Genomic DNA, 17,066 nt, shown 5'->3' with positions numbered 1-17,066 from the left:
TGTTGTTAGTTGATAGTCGTGACAGAGGGAAGCATTCGATGCGTTAAATGCTTCATCACGTTTGACGGAAAAATGACCAAACAATTTAAAACTTTACGTCTGCGGTCTGTTGGTTTTATTTTCTTCTTTGAGAAATGGTTCAATACAAAGCGACTCACAAAGACATTTTCAACTATAAATTTTTCCTTTCCTTTTTTAAATCATACAACCAATGTGTTTATTTTCTTTATTGAATTCTTAAATTAAGATTAAATATTTAAGTAAAGTGGTTTGTTCTTGAAGCAGTTCTTCCAAATTTCGAAAAGGCATATGGTGGAGTGGAAGCGGTAGAATATCGCCAGAGGCATGGAAACGTGTGTGATGATCGTCCACGCCCACGGACCATAGAAGGCGAGGTGAGCCGGTCGGAATTCCGCACGATTCTAGAAAAAAGAAAACAATTTAAAATGATACATAAAAATATTTGACTAAATATATCAAACACTACGTATAAAAATATAATGAAGGTAAGAAATAAGGATGTGAAAATGAAAATGAAAATTAAATATTTTAAGTATTGCTTAGAAATTTTATTGTTTTTAATGGCTAAAACTTGCAAACTTGCAAGTCGCCTTGAAAGATTATTTTTTAACGTCTTAACGAAAAATATTGAAGTGATTTTTTTAGTATAAATTTCATTTCCTCACATTCACGGCCCACCCTAGGATGAAATCCTGCGTCGGGGACCCCGATCATATATTATACAACACAGAAGAAGCCAAGACTATGGAATTATCTGTATGGCCATATAAATATTTATCATGTGCTGGATTGAAATTCAGCGCATCATCCAGTTGCTGTGACTACTGTGCTAGCGCGGAGTCAAACAAAGTATTTTATTTTAGATTCAGGAAAAAAGTTTTAATGATAAACGTCATTTTTACATATTTTTATTTACCTTTTCAAGCGTGTTAATTGCCCACATGGCCATGTTTGCAACGAGTAGGAAGGTGACTAGTTGTCGTCCTGGCTTTTTTCGTCTCTGTTCTGAGGTACTGCTTCGACGCCACCAAGCGTCGATAATAAACAAAGATTGCAGAATTGTCTGAAATACATTAAATTTATTACTTTCGTGTATATTGTGATTTCATGTGTTCACTTATTGAAATTATCATGTAAAGAAAATATAGATATTGTTTAAATCTGAAAGTTTCAGTAATGCTTATGGCCGCTCGTTTGGCATATAAATTCAAACATTAGTTGGAATGGATAGTACTAGTTTCTGTAAGTGTTCGTTGAACACGCTAATCTATAAGTTTCGATTTAGTTGATGGAACGATAGAAACAAAATATGTGCTTTTAATTTTAATGTGCGATATTAGCCCTTCATTTGGAATAGTTTAAATGAAAAATCTTAATTTACAATTTCGTCGTACCTTGGAGAGCACGATAAGCCGTCGGTCCCGGTTGTTATGATGTACACTTGATAGCGATCGTTACTCATAGTAGGGACTACATCTGCCAACTCACATTGGAGCAGCGTGATGGATTAAGTTCTGATCCTTCTCTTACATGGGAAAGAGGCCTAGCAGTGGGATATTACAGGCTGGGGTATATTGAAAAGTAATTTTAGTTTAAAAGTTATTAATTAATGTACTGGTATTTCTGCTCTTTTATTTTGATCTATAGCCGTTCGGACCCCTTCCAAGCTTCAGGCCGTTATTATTGCAAATTAGAATATTAATTCAAGAGTTATAAGAAAACTTGGGTCGACATGGCCGGATTAATGTTTTATTATACATAAATGTACTGTTTACTAACAATAAAGTTATTATGTGTTTAAAAGATAAGATAATTTGAAAAAAAAAAATGTAATAAAAGTGGCATAAAAAGAGCGATATGTTTTTTGTGTCAAAGTAAAAAAGATTAACTTGATTACCTGATTTAAAGATAAGAACTCTGAGAAAAAACCAGTGAGTCCTGCACTATTGCTGTAGTTCATCGTATGGTGACACCCAATCAGGCTAAACATGCAGTACACGAACATTCCAGACTGTGCAAGAATCAACAGTGATGTGTCTAACCCAAGAACAGCTGAAATTATAATAAATTAGACTACAGTCTGACATTTTTAAATATTTCAAGAAATAAGATGTTAATAATAAAAATTTATCATATACCCTGGGATTTTCTTTTGTAAGATAGCTCTCTCATTTGTTTTAGAGCAGTGGCCGATGCCAGTATAGACAGTGAATACAGTATTAACTCACAAATATTTACTTCAAATATCGCATCCTGTAATTGAATTTTACTGTAATTATTTCAATTAATTTGATTTTATAAGATTTCCATAAATAGATCTTATCTTACATTAACCGTGTTTGGATTGTTGACGAGTACAAAGAACATGATTAATGATATTATAGTGATAACAATAACAAGTATTCCTGCAAATAACCCGCGATGTGCGTGAGAGCAATCCACTGAGAAGTGATGTAATGTTGTTCGACTGCCGTGAGGAGAACTCACGCCCAACATGCCAGCTTAAATAAAGAGTTATTCATTTATAAATGTAATGTTAAAATGTAATGCTACAGCATATACATAATGTAATAAAATACTACAGACATATACAATAATAATAATACAACGAGTTTTTTCAGAAGTACAGCTAGAGTCCATAATATCAATAACGAAACTTTTAACTAATGCAGTATGTTTTTTCAATATTATATGACATTTTTATGATTAGATAAAATATAGAATATGTAACAATGTAGACTATTTAAGGGGACTCAGTGGTCTAGAAAAATAGTTATTTTTTTCCTATTTCGAAAGTATAGTATTTCGAAAATACACAGCTAAAATTCGGTGACGACATTTTCAGTATTTCATATTGTAAAAACTATTTAAAAGGTAAGTGCCAAAGCAATCGTTCGGTGCTTCGGTTTCTTTACCTGAGGGAGAGGAAAGGATAATATTTTAGCTTAGACAGCTGAAAAACTGCAGAAATAATGAGTTTAAAAGGAATGATGGTATACTATATGGTGCTGGAATAGCTGATTAATCGTAAGTATACGTTCAATTCTAATTTTCTTGCGAATTTCCTTGTCTAAAATTTTAAACGCGTTTATCTCAAAACAACTTTTTACTGTGTGGCGCGCGGCAAAAAAAAAAAAACAACTACTCGGTCTATTCGTTTCTAATATATTATTTTATATACTAACAGCTATCATAGGAAGAAAAATAAAATTTTGGCCTTGAATATTTTTATTTTTTACATACTAAACGTGATTTAAAAAGTAGAAATTTTCAGACTACAAATTTCAACAACGCGCCATTTCCTTAAAAAAAAAAAAAAAATTACGTCCTGCGATAGCTTATTTATAATGATTGAAAATCCGTTTTTTTTTTATGTCAGACCCATAGATGACCTAAATCGCGCGCCACCCAGGTTCTTTTTTTAGGAGACTAACTTCAACGCCATATTTAAAATAGTTAATTTTTTTTAATGTAATTACAATTTTTATATATTTAAATAGTAATAAAATAGTCCTTTAAAGGTTTCAAAAGTTTTGACTGTTATTTAGATATAGACCACCGAGTCTCCTTAAATGTTACCAGAAAGTAGTAACATTAAGAATAAGAGAGCTATGTAAGTATTTTACCAAACTGTTGTAAGATTTTTTCAGGGGTTACTGAGTTATTGCGAGATTTGTTTGGTTGGTAATTTAATTTTTTTTCAATGTCTTCCGGGGTGCATTTCACCTGAAAATAGATAGATATATAAATAAATACTTTTACCACAATAGTTTCCATTTCACGATTTTATCAACGTTTAAGTCTTACTTCTTTCCACATTTCATATAGAATAACGGCACATATGAGCGAATATTCAATAGTACAAGGAAAAAGAAAAGGTGATGCATTTTGTACCAGTGCACCCATTACGTTGGATCTTTTACATGGCATATCCTCCATTTCGCTGTGGCTGGCATTCGATTTTGAAGCTATCGAATGTTCTAGATGATGTATCTCGTGTTTTGTCTCTTGGACCAGAACATAGAGCCACTCGCACATATTTGTGGCTATCAAGTGCATAAGCCCAAATCGTTGTATCATTTTATGGCTTCCAGTCTTAATATCTTTATTTGTTAAAAATATAAACTGCATTTGAACAATTGTCAAGGCCATACGTAACGCCGGAGTTAGTGCGGAAAGGAATGATCGACAGCGATCCGTCATTTCAAAATATTCCCCAAATTCCAAACCGCTATATACCATTGATCCAATGCCAAATGCTGCAAAAAAGGTAATTAAAATCTATTCGCAGTATAGGTGGTACGCTTAAAAGTTCCGTAGTTACTTTTTCAGTATTTACTTGCAAATAAAAAAATTGCAAAAATATTTTTTTTTTTTTATTTATGGTATAGATATAAATCATGAGTTAAAAAAAACGGTTTAATAAATTTACCTATAGCCCCTAGCCTTAAATAAAAACTGCCGTAACGAGAAATAGTTTCTTTTTGTTTTGGTTTTTCATTGGGTGTTGCTTTTCCAGTGCTAAATTTTTCGTCTTTTTCAATAACTACTGAAAAAATTAGAATCGATTAGCGTAATTGCTGTATTTAGTCCGTTTTGGAAATATGAATACACGTTAGCGTTGTACCTTATTAATTTTTTTGATGGTTATGAGACAACATGTTAAGAATAAACAAGCAACAATTATACGAATAGTTAAAAACGTTAGTAGAATACGGACAAAAGAAGGTAATACTCCTTGCAGTGGTCATTATGCTAACAAGATGTGATTTTAATGTCACAGTTTGTTACGCAAATGTTACTAATTACTAAAGCTTAAATTTGATTTCGTTGTTTTACTAAATGCAAGACGTATTTAAGCTAACAAATGAATAACTTGTCCTCACCGTGACTATTTAATATTGTGTTGAATGTCCTTTCTCGTATTAGATTCGCATAAAGGAATATAACAAATAATAGTGAGACTAGGTAAAGATATAAGTAGAAACCCTGAAAAGGAATATTTTGTTAAACCAGTAAATTATGCAAACTAACAGTAGGAAAATTGGCTTGAATTATAGAATTAAACATTAAGTTGGTTGGATATGGCGAAATCTAACGTAATTAGTAAACATGATAATTAAGTTGATTGTTTCAGTGTAAGGTAAAAGGTACAAAGTTGCTCTGTTACTAGTATACTTATTTTTCATATGTACGATTTTTCGCTTAGACCGAATATAAAATCATCATATCAAAAATTTCGATCTAGCGGGTACATCGTTACATAGCTTAATTGTCTAGAGCACCGACACGGTCAGTCGGAGATGCAGGTTCGATCCCCGTTGGAACGGTCGATTTTTGATATGATATTAAAAAATACTTATTTCTTGATTAATTTAATGTATATAAATAAAATTTATATTTAATACTTTAATATATATTTAATATATATATTTAATACTTTAATATTTATTACTTTTACAGTACAAGTCCACTGATGATGAAAAAAGACTTCTTAATATGAAGTCAATGTTTTTGGTCTGTTTATTGTCATTTATAATTATTACGTTAACTTGTGTTTATAATAAACAAATTATATTACCCGGTAATAGGCATCTGGAACGCCATTCGCAATAACCTCAGTGACAGGAAATGCTAGTCCGAGCACGACTAGTAGTTTAGCATACAGTGCCGATAATGCCTTACTTAAGGCTTCGCTATAAAACGATAAAATTTTGTTAGAATCTTAATTAAGAGTTTATATAAAACTAAAAATTAAGTTCCAAAAAAGTGAAACAGTAACCGAATTTTTTATTAGTCTTTAATATTTAACTGATATTAAAAGTTCAATAAACACGTAAGAATTATAGTATTTTTTTAAAATATTTTTTGGCTTGTTTTTAATTTTTTTTTTTTTGTAATAAATAAAGCTTTGATGAATTTATTTATACATACATATGTGAATATATAGCTACTCTACGAGTAAAATAAATGATTTACTTTTGCACTTAATCGATTTTTGAACAAACAATCGTGACGTTGAAATAAATGAAAACTTTACATTGTGTCATTATCAAGATATGAGCGAGAGAATATTGAAATGATATTCATATTTTAATTACAATTGCGAGAAACATTTATAGTGAATATTCACAAAAGCATTGTCAGGTCACCTGTCTATATTAACAAATATAGTGTAGGCTTTTGAATGGCGTTGACGCGTTGAAGGTTGCTCACATTGTCAGAGACATAAAGTAGATATCAGTTACTTCGGAATCGATCTTTTCAATTGTTATAAATGTTTATCAAAGCATTTATTGAATATTTAACACTTGTCTTCCTACTCTATCTATTATTTTACTTTAATAAAATTCAATCTGAGAATGAGGTTGCCAACTCTAGAACACGTGTTACTTGTAATATCTAAGGCTACGCAGTCTATTTAGCTCTGGCAGAACCCGTATGATTAGTATTCTTTCGTCTCTATTGCTTTATTTTAAAAAGAGCCGATGAGTATTTAACATTGTTGATAATAAATGTTTACTGTTTTTATGCAGTTAAATCTAATACTTTAAACGAGCAATTCTTGTTTATATACAGTAAAAAGACAATAAATGCAGCTTTTTTAATCTAAGTATAGCACAGCTGGATTTTTAATAATCAATTAATTATAAAAAAAAATTAATAAAATTAATAATTATTAAAAAAAAAAAAATATGTAGCTATAATAATAAATAAAAACAAATAAAAAATAACTGTTTTGTTTTGTCTTATAATTCAAAATCTTAATTTTGAACTTTTTTGTTTCCTTTCAAAAATTAAAAGTGAAACTATTTAAAAATCGTCGAATCATCACACCTGAAACCGCTTTAGAATATAAGTATTACATACGATAAACAACTAAAATAAAATTGTGACCTAATAGTAACATTTGGAGTCTGTAATATATTTATTTAAATAGAATCCCAGAAAACGAAATCATTTCTCATCTCATATATTCGAATAATCTCAAATTGTATGTGTTACAGTCAAACAATCTAATCAATATTGTTTGAAATTTAACAACATATATGGATATGTCGTATATCGATGAATGACTCTTTATCTAGTTTATTACTGTATTATTATCTAGTTTATAATATTATTATTTAGATACTGCAGGCTTACTGTCCCAATAGTTCAGCTGCTGAAGGCGGTGACTCATGAGTGGAAGCGACGGAGGTTCGCGAGTGCGGTGTCATTTCGGACAAGAAGCGTCTCTGTGTCGCCGCGCATAATGCTAGTGCTTGCGATGGTCTGCGAAACGCTGCGATTATCGCCGATGGTCGCCTTGAATTTTTTTTTAAAGTTTTATTAATGTGTTACGAAGTAGGTATCAAATGAATTATAATTAAGTTATGATGCAGCTATTAAAGGAGTGGTTCACCTGATGTTAAGTGACTACTTCTACTAATAAGCATTTACAGCAGTTACAGAGCTGCCAGTAAAAAAAGTTAAAACAGTAATCATAGAAATTATTGAAAAATTATGTACTTATAAGTGTAGGGTTGTTATTTATTACCTTGTGTTCAGATTAGCAGCCAGCTTCACTTCGATATCGTTGGATACACCACGGCTGTTTGGTTGCGAATTTGAATTTTGCAAAAGTTGTTCGAGTCCTGGATTCACCATTGCTTTCGTACGTTCCCTTAGTTGCCGTATATCGGAATAGGACGACTCGTCACTGATTAAAAAGGCAAAATACTTCTTAAATTATATTGAAAAAACTTGTAGCTAAGTATATAAATGCTATTCATATATCTTTTTGAAAAATCCTAGATAAATGATAAGATTTAAGAGTATGAAAAGATCTATAGGTAGACAAGGAATGCAAGTAGTTTTGCAGCTGAGTGTGGGCGTCTAGCGTAGATGCACTAGTCAAGCTTGGAGCGTATTATGGGACACAAAGCGGTCTATCAAACGTTATAAATATTTTTGCAGCTTCTACAACGTTTCTGTACCCAAATCCCTCTTTGCGTATGCATTTCTTACAGCCATATCTTTTAGAGGATGTTTGAAGGCTTTGCATTGTATTTTAAATAAATATAATAAAAAGATGATACACAATATTTCACTGTTAGCGAATAATTTGTTAGAATTTATTTCTAAGTAAAGTTATTATTCATTTCCATTTTATTGCTCATATTATTATTATAGGTAATAGAATCTAACCTTTATATGGGTAGACAAGGCGAGTCATTAATATAGTTTATATTTTACTCCTATGTATAAATTAATTATTCACCAGGCATACATATGCATGTAATAAATACTGAATTTATAAATTAATTAAACAGAAATACAATCTTGGCGCTTAAAAAATATTGGCATAGCAAGCATCTACTTGCATGCATGTTCATTTTTCGAATTCTAGTTGCATAGTCCGTTAACTTACATTAAGGCGCGAAATTCTAAATATTCACGAACCACAGTTACTATACGCTGCTAGAGAACATTTTACAAGCAGACTTTAGATCATCAGTGAAACATGCCAAAAAAAAAAAAATTCCTGTTTTTAGGTGTTATATGCTCAATCTAAATTTCATGTAGCTATTTTTCATTACATTTTTTGAAATGACACGAGTCGTGGAACGCTTTTATTTAAAATATGTAATGAAAAATGTGTTATATCTCTGACTATTAATTGTATTGCCCCTTACTTTGTCATATAATCTGATGAGATTCTTTAATGGATTTTATCTTGGATCAAAAATATTACAAAATTCATTTTAAAAGTTGAGATTAAAAATGTTGACACATAATCAAAAAGGAAACATTTTGCGCCTATTTTTTTGTTTTTATTTTTTAAATATAACACTCTCTACAATGTAAGTTTGAATATTTTGGAGTATTGTATTGAACTATTTTGACGCCAAGACTGAGCCGGGAAGCCTCCGAACTGTGCATCTTTACCGGAAATATTTATATAAGATTTCACATATCCGTACGTCTCACTTGAATTTCAAAAATACGACTTATAATATTTTACTAAGATATTTGTTTATTTATTGATATAGGATTACACGTAGCAATGGGTCGTTTACATATATTAAAATATTAATAATATAAATACATGTACGTACATATCTCACTGTAATCTATGTTTTATTCACAATTAGTCAAAATATCCATGTGATTGATTTTTCCATACCAACTTTGTCGGGATGTCTTAAAATTTAATTATATGGTAAGTTAAATATGTTTTTCAGTAAAATATTTAAAGAAATACCATGGGATTTATAAGATATAAAATTCCGTTTATACAAAGAAGAAAGCGTGCAACTGATCGCGCAAAAGATAAGCGATAAACTTTAGTGAGAAGACAAAGAACTAAAAGGTACTTTAAAAGAAAATTTTAATTAAATTGCTTGCATGTATTAGCTTTGTGGCTGAGATCCAGACGGTAAATTAACACAATTATTAATTTTGTTTTATATCGAAAATCTTTTATATTAAACGATGTACACATATCATACGGTCGCTGGTGTTCGTGTATTTGACATGTCTTCATTAGCCGACAGTGATATATCGTTAATAATTAAATTGCGTAATAGTATAACAAACGTACCTGTCATTATCGTTCTCTTCTTGGACAGTGTCCATGTCGGTGACGATGACGCCCGGACGCGACTCGGTCGCTTCGCACAGTGGGACGCTTTTGCCTGGACTCATCTGTGTCGTCACAAAATTATCATCTAATCTTGTTGACAAATACAATAAAAATACTACTTTAATACAACTGAATTCTTATTGATAAAATATTTATTGTGCTAGATAAACATCTATTACAGAACTCAATTAAGAAAGTTACATTTTTTTAAGTTTCAAGTTTTCATTAGTAAAGAAATGTTTCAAAAAGATTTCCCGGCAATATACCTATCTATTAAATGTTTACTGGATTTTATCCTGCAGTATTTTTTCATTGCCCTAATCTTCAACGAAATACTGTAGCGCTCGGCGTTAGTAATTGAATTGACACGGCACATCCAAATTGCTTCAAACGAATGTTTTTATTTTTTTATTTTTGTTTCACTCCAACTTTATCTCAAGGTATATTACGGCTCAGATATGCGTTTTAAATGAATTTTAGTTAGATCTAGGCGGTTTTATGCAATACCTAGTGATGTTCAGAATGACATATAACTAGCAATTCTATAAAAATACATTTGCTTATATCAGGTAACCATTTTCAAATCCCCACTTCGATATGTCAATAAACTGAATATCACGCGTCACATAATGAGTGTTAAACAAATAGAGTGTTAAATTACTCTATTTGTACTGTGTATTTGGATTATGTACGTTTTTTATAAGGCATTAAAAATAAAAAGTTTGGACACAAAAATATATAAATAATAGTAATAAAGAAATAGAAACACTCAAAAAGGTTTTAAAATATATCGATTGACAATATATACGCTTAGCCTAGGTATGTAGGAGACGTATCAGAGCTTAATCCACCACGCTGCATCAATTCAGGTTGGCGGATATATTCGCTACACGCACACGCGCACGCGGCACGGTGAGAAGACCCACAAGGATTGCACAAACATCCAGACCACGACAAACAACTATATGGCCACTATAAATTTTGTCATGTGCGGGGATCGAGCCCGCAACTACCAGCGCAACAGCCACGAACCAGTGCCGTGACTGTTGCGCCAACGCGTCGTAACAATATATTTTAAGAACTAATTATTTGCTATTCTAATATCCTATTAATATTAATGGCTTGACAACAATTAGATTAAGGGCCTGTTTCACCAGTTGTGAATAATACTATTTGACGGATGACAGTATCCGATACTAAAAAGATTTAGATTCGTTATTCTTTTCACCATCGAATTCTATTATATAATCTAATTCTATATCGAATTATTTTATATATATGAGATATTTCTATTCGCATATAGCACGTTCATACATATCTTAAAGTTAAAATTTATTAATTGAGGAGAAATAGGTCCTACTGGTCTATGTACCTCCCGCTGCCAAAGTTATTTATATCCTCATCCGTCAAATAGCGTTATCCATAACTGGTGAAACAGGCTCTAAGATTTATTGACACCGTTATAGTATTACCATTGCGGTTAAAGCACAAATCACAAAAGCATACAAATTTGTTAGGTACTCACCTTCTTTTCGAAATCGTTTCTTAAAAACATCAAAAATAATATTAGATTTACTTTTTAATGTTTATTTTAATAAAAACAAAGATTAAAGAGTAAGTTTGTTTGTCTTGTGTCCGCCGGGCGGTCCGCTCTAAGGTTGTTAGGTTGTTGAATAAGTTTCTGAATTAAGAGAACTGAAAGTTTTCTCATCTCGAGATTACAGCAAAGTGTTTACCGTTTGGCTGTAGGATGCGGCCGCGACGCCGACACCCTCCTAGTCACGTCTCATAATATTCTACTCGATATTTTTATAGTCCATTACATTTTATATTTCTGGCCATTAAACATAATAGTTTATTAATAGAAAATCGTAAAAAAAAAATTAGTTCTATAATTACCGCTGTTACAATTTTTTTTCATATGTACATGTACATTTTTTTGTATGTACACGGTCGTCTGTTCCTAAGGTAAGCAACTTAATGCTTGTGTCATAGTTGACCGACAGCTAATTTTTTAATAAATATTTATAGAAATAACTCTCTGCTACAAACTGTGCTCGTGGGCTAGTCGAATTACATTGTTGAAATGTAAATTAGTTTTTGAAATTACAGATAAGGAAATGAGAAATGTTACATTTTAAATTTGAAAATCTTAAACTGCGTATTTTTAATAGTTAGATAAATTATCATGTTGCAGGTCTAAAAATATATACTTCGATAAAATATCGACATCGTTCTTCCCTAGTAACGACATTCTTGATATTTTCATAAAATATTTGCGTGAGTGTATCGCACCTGATGCTTTAAATGTCACTGCACTCTAAACTCGTTGTGATTTACGTAAACAAAAAGCTGCTGTCATATATACACGTGTAAGATTAACTATATGATATGACGACTACCCGTATTATATATAACTTTGTGTTATTTAAAATATACAATACATATTGCAGTATGTACTGCAAAAATAACTTGAAAAGGAAAGCATAATATTAATGTTTTCATCAAACAACAAAAAACGTGTTTGAAATGGAAATCAAAACGTATGTACAAATTGACGTAAAATCGACTTACTAAAAATATGTATTTATATCTACTGGGAAATCATATTATTCTAACTAGCATAATAATTTTTATTTCACACTAAATCTGAAAGTACACAGTTATTTCAATGATTGAATGGTGAAAAATAAATAATGAAAAAATGTTTTTTAAGTAAATTCATTACAGCCTATACAGTCCACTGCTGGACATAGGCCTCCACAAGTTTACGCCAAAAATAACGTGAACTCATGTGTTTTGCCCATAGTCACCACGCTGGGCAGGCGGGTTGGTGAGCGCAGTACTGGCTTTGTCGGATTCGGCCTGTGTATTTCAAAGCCAGCAGTTGGATGGTTATCCCGCCATCGGTCGGCTTCTCAAGTTCCAAGGTGGTTGTGGAACCTTGTTATCCCTTAGTCGCCTCTTACGACACCCACGGGAAGAGAGGGGGTGGCTAAATTCTTTAGTACCGTAGCCACACAGTACAAGTACAGTACAGTACTTTAAGTAAATTGGTATTTCATAATTCTTAGTAACATTTATGGGGAAAAATAAAAAAAGTAATTTCGTTCCTACACGCATAATAGGAATTTCATTTTAGTTGTCAAATACTCATGTTTAATTTAAAAAAATGTTTATTAGTTCTACTGGGTATATATTATTATCACCTTTCATTTTAATTTTGTTTAAATAAAAGCGAAATTATGAAATAAAATAAATAAACTGCGGCAAAAAGACAAATACGAAAGCTTTGGAAATAATGTCCATCCCTTTTATTTATTTTGTGAGTGGCGTAGCACACCTATATGAAAATGAAAAAGCTTTTAATTTATTAAGATATCGCGTTTTATAGCTGGATTAAAAGTAACGAAACAGTTATATAATTATATAATTAGAGTTGGACCGCGGGTCGACACTTGATGAAAAATTCTTATTTATCTGAGCAATAAAGTTTAAATAAATTTGCTTAAATGCACGCAGAGGCTCCTGTAGTACGGGGCATGCAGGGGGCCGTATAATCGCTACGCTAGTACGGTGGTAGGTACGCCACAATAAGAGACACAAATTATGTTACAAATAATAACTTTTAATTTAAGAAAATGACAGTGAATTTATTTATGAATGTAGTATTTAAATATAAGTTACTTACATATAATATTTTATTTTATTTGAGATTGTAACCAATTGTACGAGATGATTTATCCAGTATACAATCTGATCGATTCACTGAGCATATACTAGTAGTAGTTATCTTTAAATTTTGATTTTATATATTTATAATGTTGGAACACAATTTCGTAAAAATATATATTTTTTAATTTATTGTCAATTTTTAAATAAATATTAACTCATATTTTGATAAGTTTTACTTGATATGCTAATACTTGGTCTCCACTTACTAGTCGATGTGATATGATGATGGAGACTATTTGTTTTCATTGGATGCTCGAGTATTGAGCATTGCAAACAAATCACTCCAAACCAGTTAGCACCTTGCTTCGTGATCGGTCGCAATTTGCACTACTTTTGCTGTTTGTCTGTAAATAATCTGTTTCGATAGTATGACCTACGTTGTCACAGCTACGTAATGTGTTTTTTGGTTAATTTTGGTTTGATATGAAATTTGATTAACATGTACGTTACATGGATATTATGAAGTGTCACGCTTTTTTGGTTAAATTCTTCCAATTAACGTTTATATTGCAATAATGTTGCGTAATACCTATTTTCCGGTAACAATATTTTAAATATAGTAATTAGTAAATCATTTTTCCATATATCCTATTCTATAATATATTTTAATAATTGATGTCGTTATTTAACATTTGCCTATAGTTTAGAACATGAAGATATATTTTATATCAGTTTCACATTAATTTATTGTATTTTGTAAGAGGAATAAGTGACCATTTAATAAACACTAGATGAAGATTGAACATTGTGTAGGTTTAATCCAATTTTGCTTAAGCGTAGACTTAAGTAAGTTATCTTCATTACTTAGTCTGCAGGTTTTTTACATTAACAATTAGGTTATATGCCAACTTCCTTATTTTACTTGTTTTTTGTTTTACTTTTTTAATGTAATAACATTTATAAAAAGTTAATATTTTATGTATATTATATAAATTATAAAACAACATAATATTAAGCAAAACACATATATAGATCAATTCTAAGACACAAATTATTATTAAAAGTAAAATAATAAAAAAAATACACAAGTAAAATACAATAAGTATGCGATTTAGCTAATTTTTTTTCTATGTTAACCGAAATGAAAGCTTCTATAAATAAATAAAAAAACATTAAACAAATTAATCACAATATTTTTCTGATTTTAGATATTAGTGGGACAAATTTATTGGGAACGATAGTAGCATTAAAATTTACTAAATATGTATTTACCTATCTACTTTTAAATTAAATTTAGTGCTAAAAAAACGAGAACAAAATTTCCGACAACTTTATTCGGCGTTGACAACGTTGAAGTGAAACGAGGACTTACAAAGCTACGGATTTTTCGCCATGCGACTAGCTGACTCACCAGTGGACATGTTCAAAGAGCTTTGTTGTCCACCACAGTGTTATTGCATGTCACCAAACTGGAACTTTCGCGTCACCCAATGTGTTTTTACGCTTAATCCTTAAATTACTTAATGAAGTAAATTTATTTATTATTTAATACCTAAATAAAGTAAGTCTAATAAAAAAATTATTATTAAACGAAGTGTTCGTTCCTCATTTCCTATTTAAAGAACATCCTATTTAAAGAACGACAAATAACAATAAATTATTATAAGTTTTAAGAACTATGAAGATGCACACATTTGGATCATTGATTCGGATAAAATCAATGGTGGCCATTATCTTATATTTAATTACTTCTGCGGATACAGTAGTCCTTGCTGTAAGAAGAAATGAAGAAAAGTGTTTGCAGTAAAACACAGGTGTTCATGGGTGGTCACTACCTGGAGTCTTATGCCCTCAACAGCATCGGGATTGAAAACGTTTTGTTTTGTGTTTGAAAACCAAGCACGAATCGGGTCAAAACTACCACTTTACTATACAACAGTACTTTCCAAATTAATTTTGAAAACAACCATTTCTTAAGCGAGATAAATCTTAATTGTAACTAAATTAGATTAATTGAATCTTTCCTTTTGTAACCATCTAAAACATGTTTATAAATATTTATTCTACATTCTACAAGTACACAAAAACCGTCACGCTAATGCCGCGTAAAATTTATTTTGTAAAACAAATTTTAAATTTTTTACTCCTCTTTGACGTTCAAAGTTATTCGAGTTAATTCAATTTATTGTCTCTCTTAAAACGAAACTCTGCCGTAATGTTATTTGTTGGCTTCAACGACGCTTGTTGACATGCCCCAAAAAGCGAATGCAGGAGCGCACCGACATGGCTAAGTGATACGATACACGTTCAATATGTTTCATTAGGGAGCACCGTGCTCACTTATTCAATCATATCGGCAGCGAGGCGCGCTTGCCGCCATCCGACGAAGCCAATGCAAGCCTCTCCGTGTACTTCACTCTATTGTTATATAATCAGTTTTTCCGGTTCAAAATATTGTACACTCAATTTCAGCAAGCGTACAGATAAATAATGTCTTCCGACGGAGCTTATATTGCGGTCTTTTACTTCGTTTAATATTTAGGCCGATCTTCTTAAGCTTTTCTTTCACAAATGTTTTTTCCATATAATATAATATGCGAGGTTTAACTTGCGTTTTACTGTTAGTTTTTTTTTCTAGAAAAACAAATAGTTTTACAGTTAGGTATAAGCTAACCTTCTTCGATAAACAGAAACCCCAATAGATTTTCTGGGGCACAAAAAGAAATTAGACAAGTACCTATTCTGATAATGAGCGTGTTTCAAACAACCAAATAAATAAGCATAATAATAATTTTAGTATAGACAATAAAGAGTAATTAAAAAGCAATATTGTTAGAAACTGTAGCATTTATTTTTCCTTCAATCCGCGGGCGTCGAATGCGGAACGTTTCCGTCGCGTCACTTCTGAGAAGGAACCACTTCTCGAACGCTGTCTGCGTCCTGTGTTACAGGAAATGGTAATTACCGCCTAATCTCGCCTGAAGCGTAGGGCGGCCCGACGTCCGGATATGAACTTCCGTTATGAACAATTTAGCGCGCGAAATTGGACGACGGTACGTCCTGCATTCACCTGAATCAGGTGACGCGACACACACGTGTCTACTGTCTATGCACTCAAAGCTTGCACTTTGCAGTCATTGCGCCCCATTCATTGCTGCGATTTGCGCTCACGAATAAGTTAACAAGCCCAGCCTTACTGAATATGAATCGCATAAAACCTTTTAAAATGCAATGTCAAGGAAACTCCATTTTACACAATTTTGAAGTGTATAATAGAACTATAAAAATACTAGCTTTTACCCGCGACGTCGCTCGCATTGATTTTTTTTAAATAAAAAGTATTCAATGTTACTTTTAATACACAAAAACAATGTATTTGCAATGTAAATTGTATCTAGCTATATCTATGTTATCTATACATTACACTATACAAATAAATATAATTGTGTTTGCTCGCAAACGAAAAAAAACCGACTTCAATTACATCGACGAGTAATACAACGTAGATCGACGAAAAAATAGTCAAGTAACTACGCGTTATCAAAGATTACTCAAAAAGTAGTTATCAGATCTCAATAAAATTTATATGTGACCGCATGACAAACATCAGCTTTCGATTAAATTAAAAATTATTAAAATCGGTACACCCAGTAAAAAGTTATTGCGAATTTTCAAGAGTTTCCCTCGACTTTTCTGGGATTCCATCATCAGATCCTGGTTTTCTTATCATGGTACTAAACTA

The 17,066-nt window shown here is 31.5% G+C and overlaps 1 protein-coding gene across 1 annotated transcript; it reads right to left on the bottom strand.

Annotated features, from left to right (window-relative positions):
* Window positions 1-212: 212 nt before the first annotated feature.
* LOC123669898 (proton channel OtopLc-like) lies at window positions 213-9,711 on the bottom strand. Its single transcript, XM_045603416.1, has 13 exons — window positions 9,608-9,711; window positions 7,562-7,723; window positions 7,168-7,329; window positions 5,603-5,717; window positions 4,908-5,010; window positions 4,454-4,570; window positions 3,829-4,280; window positions 3,648-3,747; window positions 2,350-2,522; window positions 2,160-2,274; window positions 1,919-2,073; window positions 938-1,084; window positions 213-422 (listed from the first exon to the last, which is right to left on the bottom strand). Exons 1-13 carry the CDS (start codon window positions 9,709-9,711, stop codon window positions 249-251), a joined length of 2,079 nt encoding a protein of 692 aa, XP_045459372.1. The 3' UTR covers window positions 213-248.
* Window positions 9,712-17,066: the final 7,355 nt, after the last annotated feature.

This window comes from Melitaea cinxia, chromosome 4 (assembly GCF_905220565.1).
Source record: "Melitaea cinxia chromosome 4, ilMelCinx1.1, whole genome shotgun sequence".
NCBI lineage: Eukaryota > Metazoa > Arthropoda > Insecta > Lepidoptera > Nymphalidae > Melitaea > Melitaea cinxia.
This window is presented reverse-complemented; position numbering and strand designations above follow the sequence as displayed.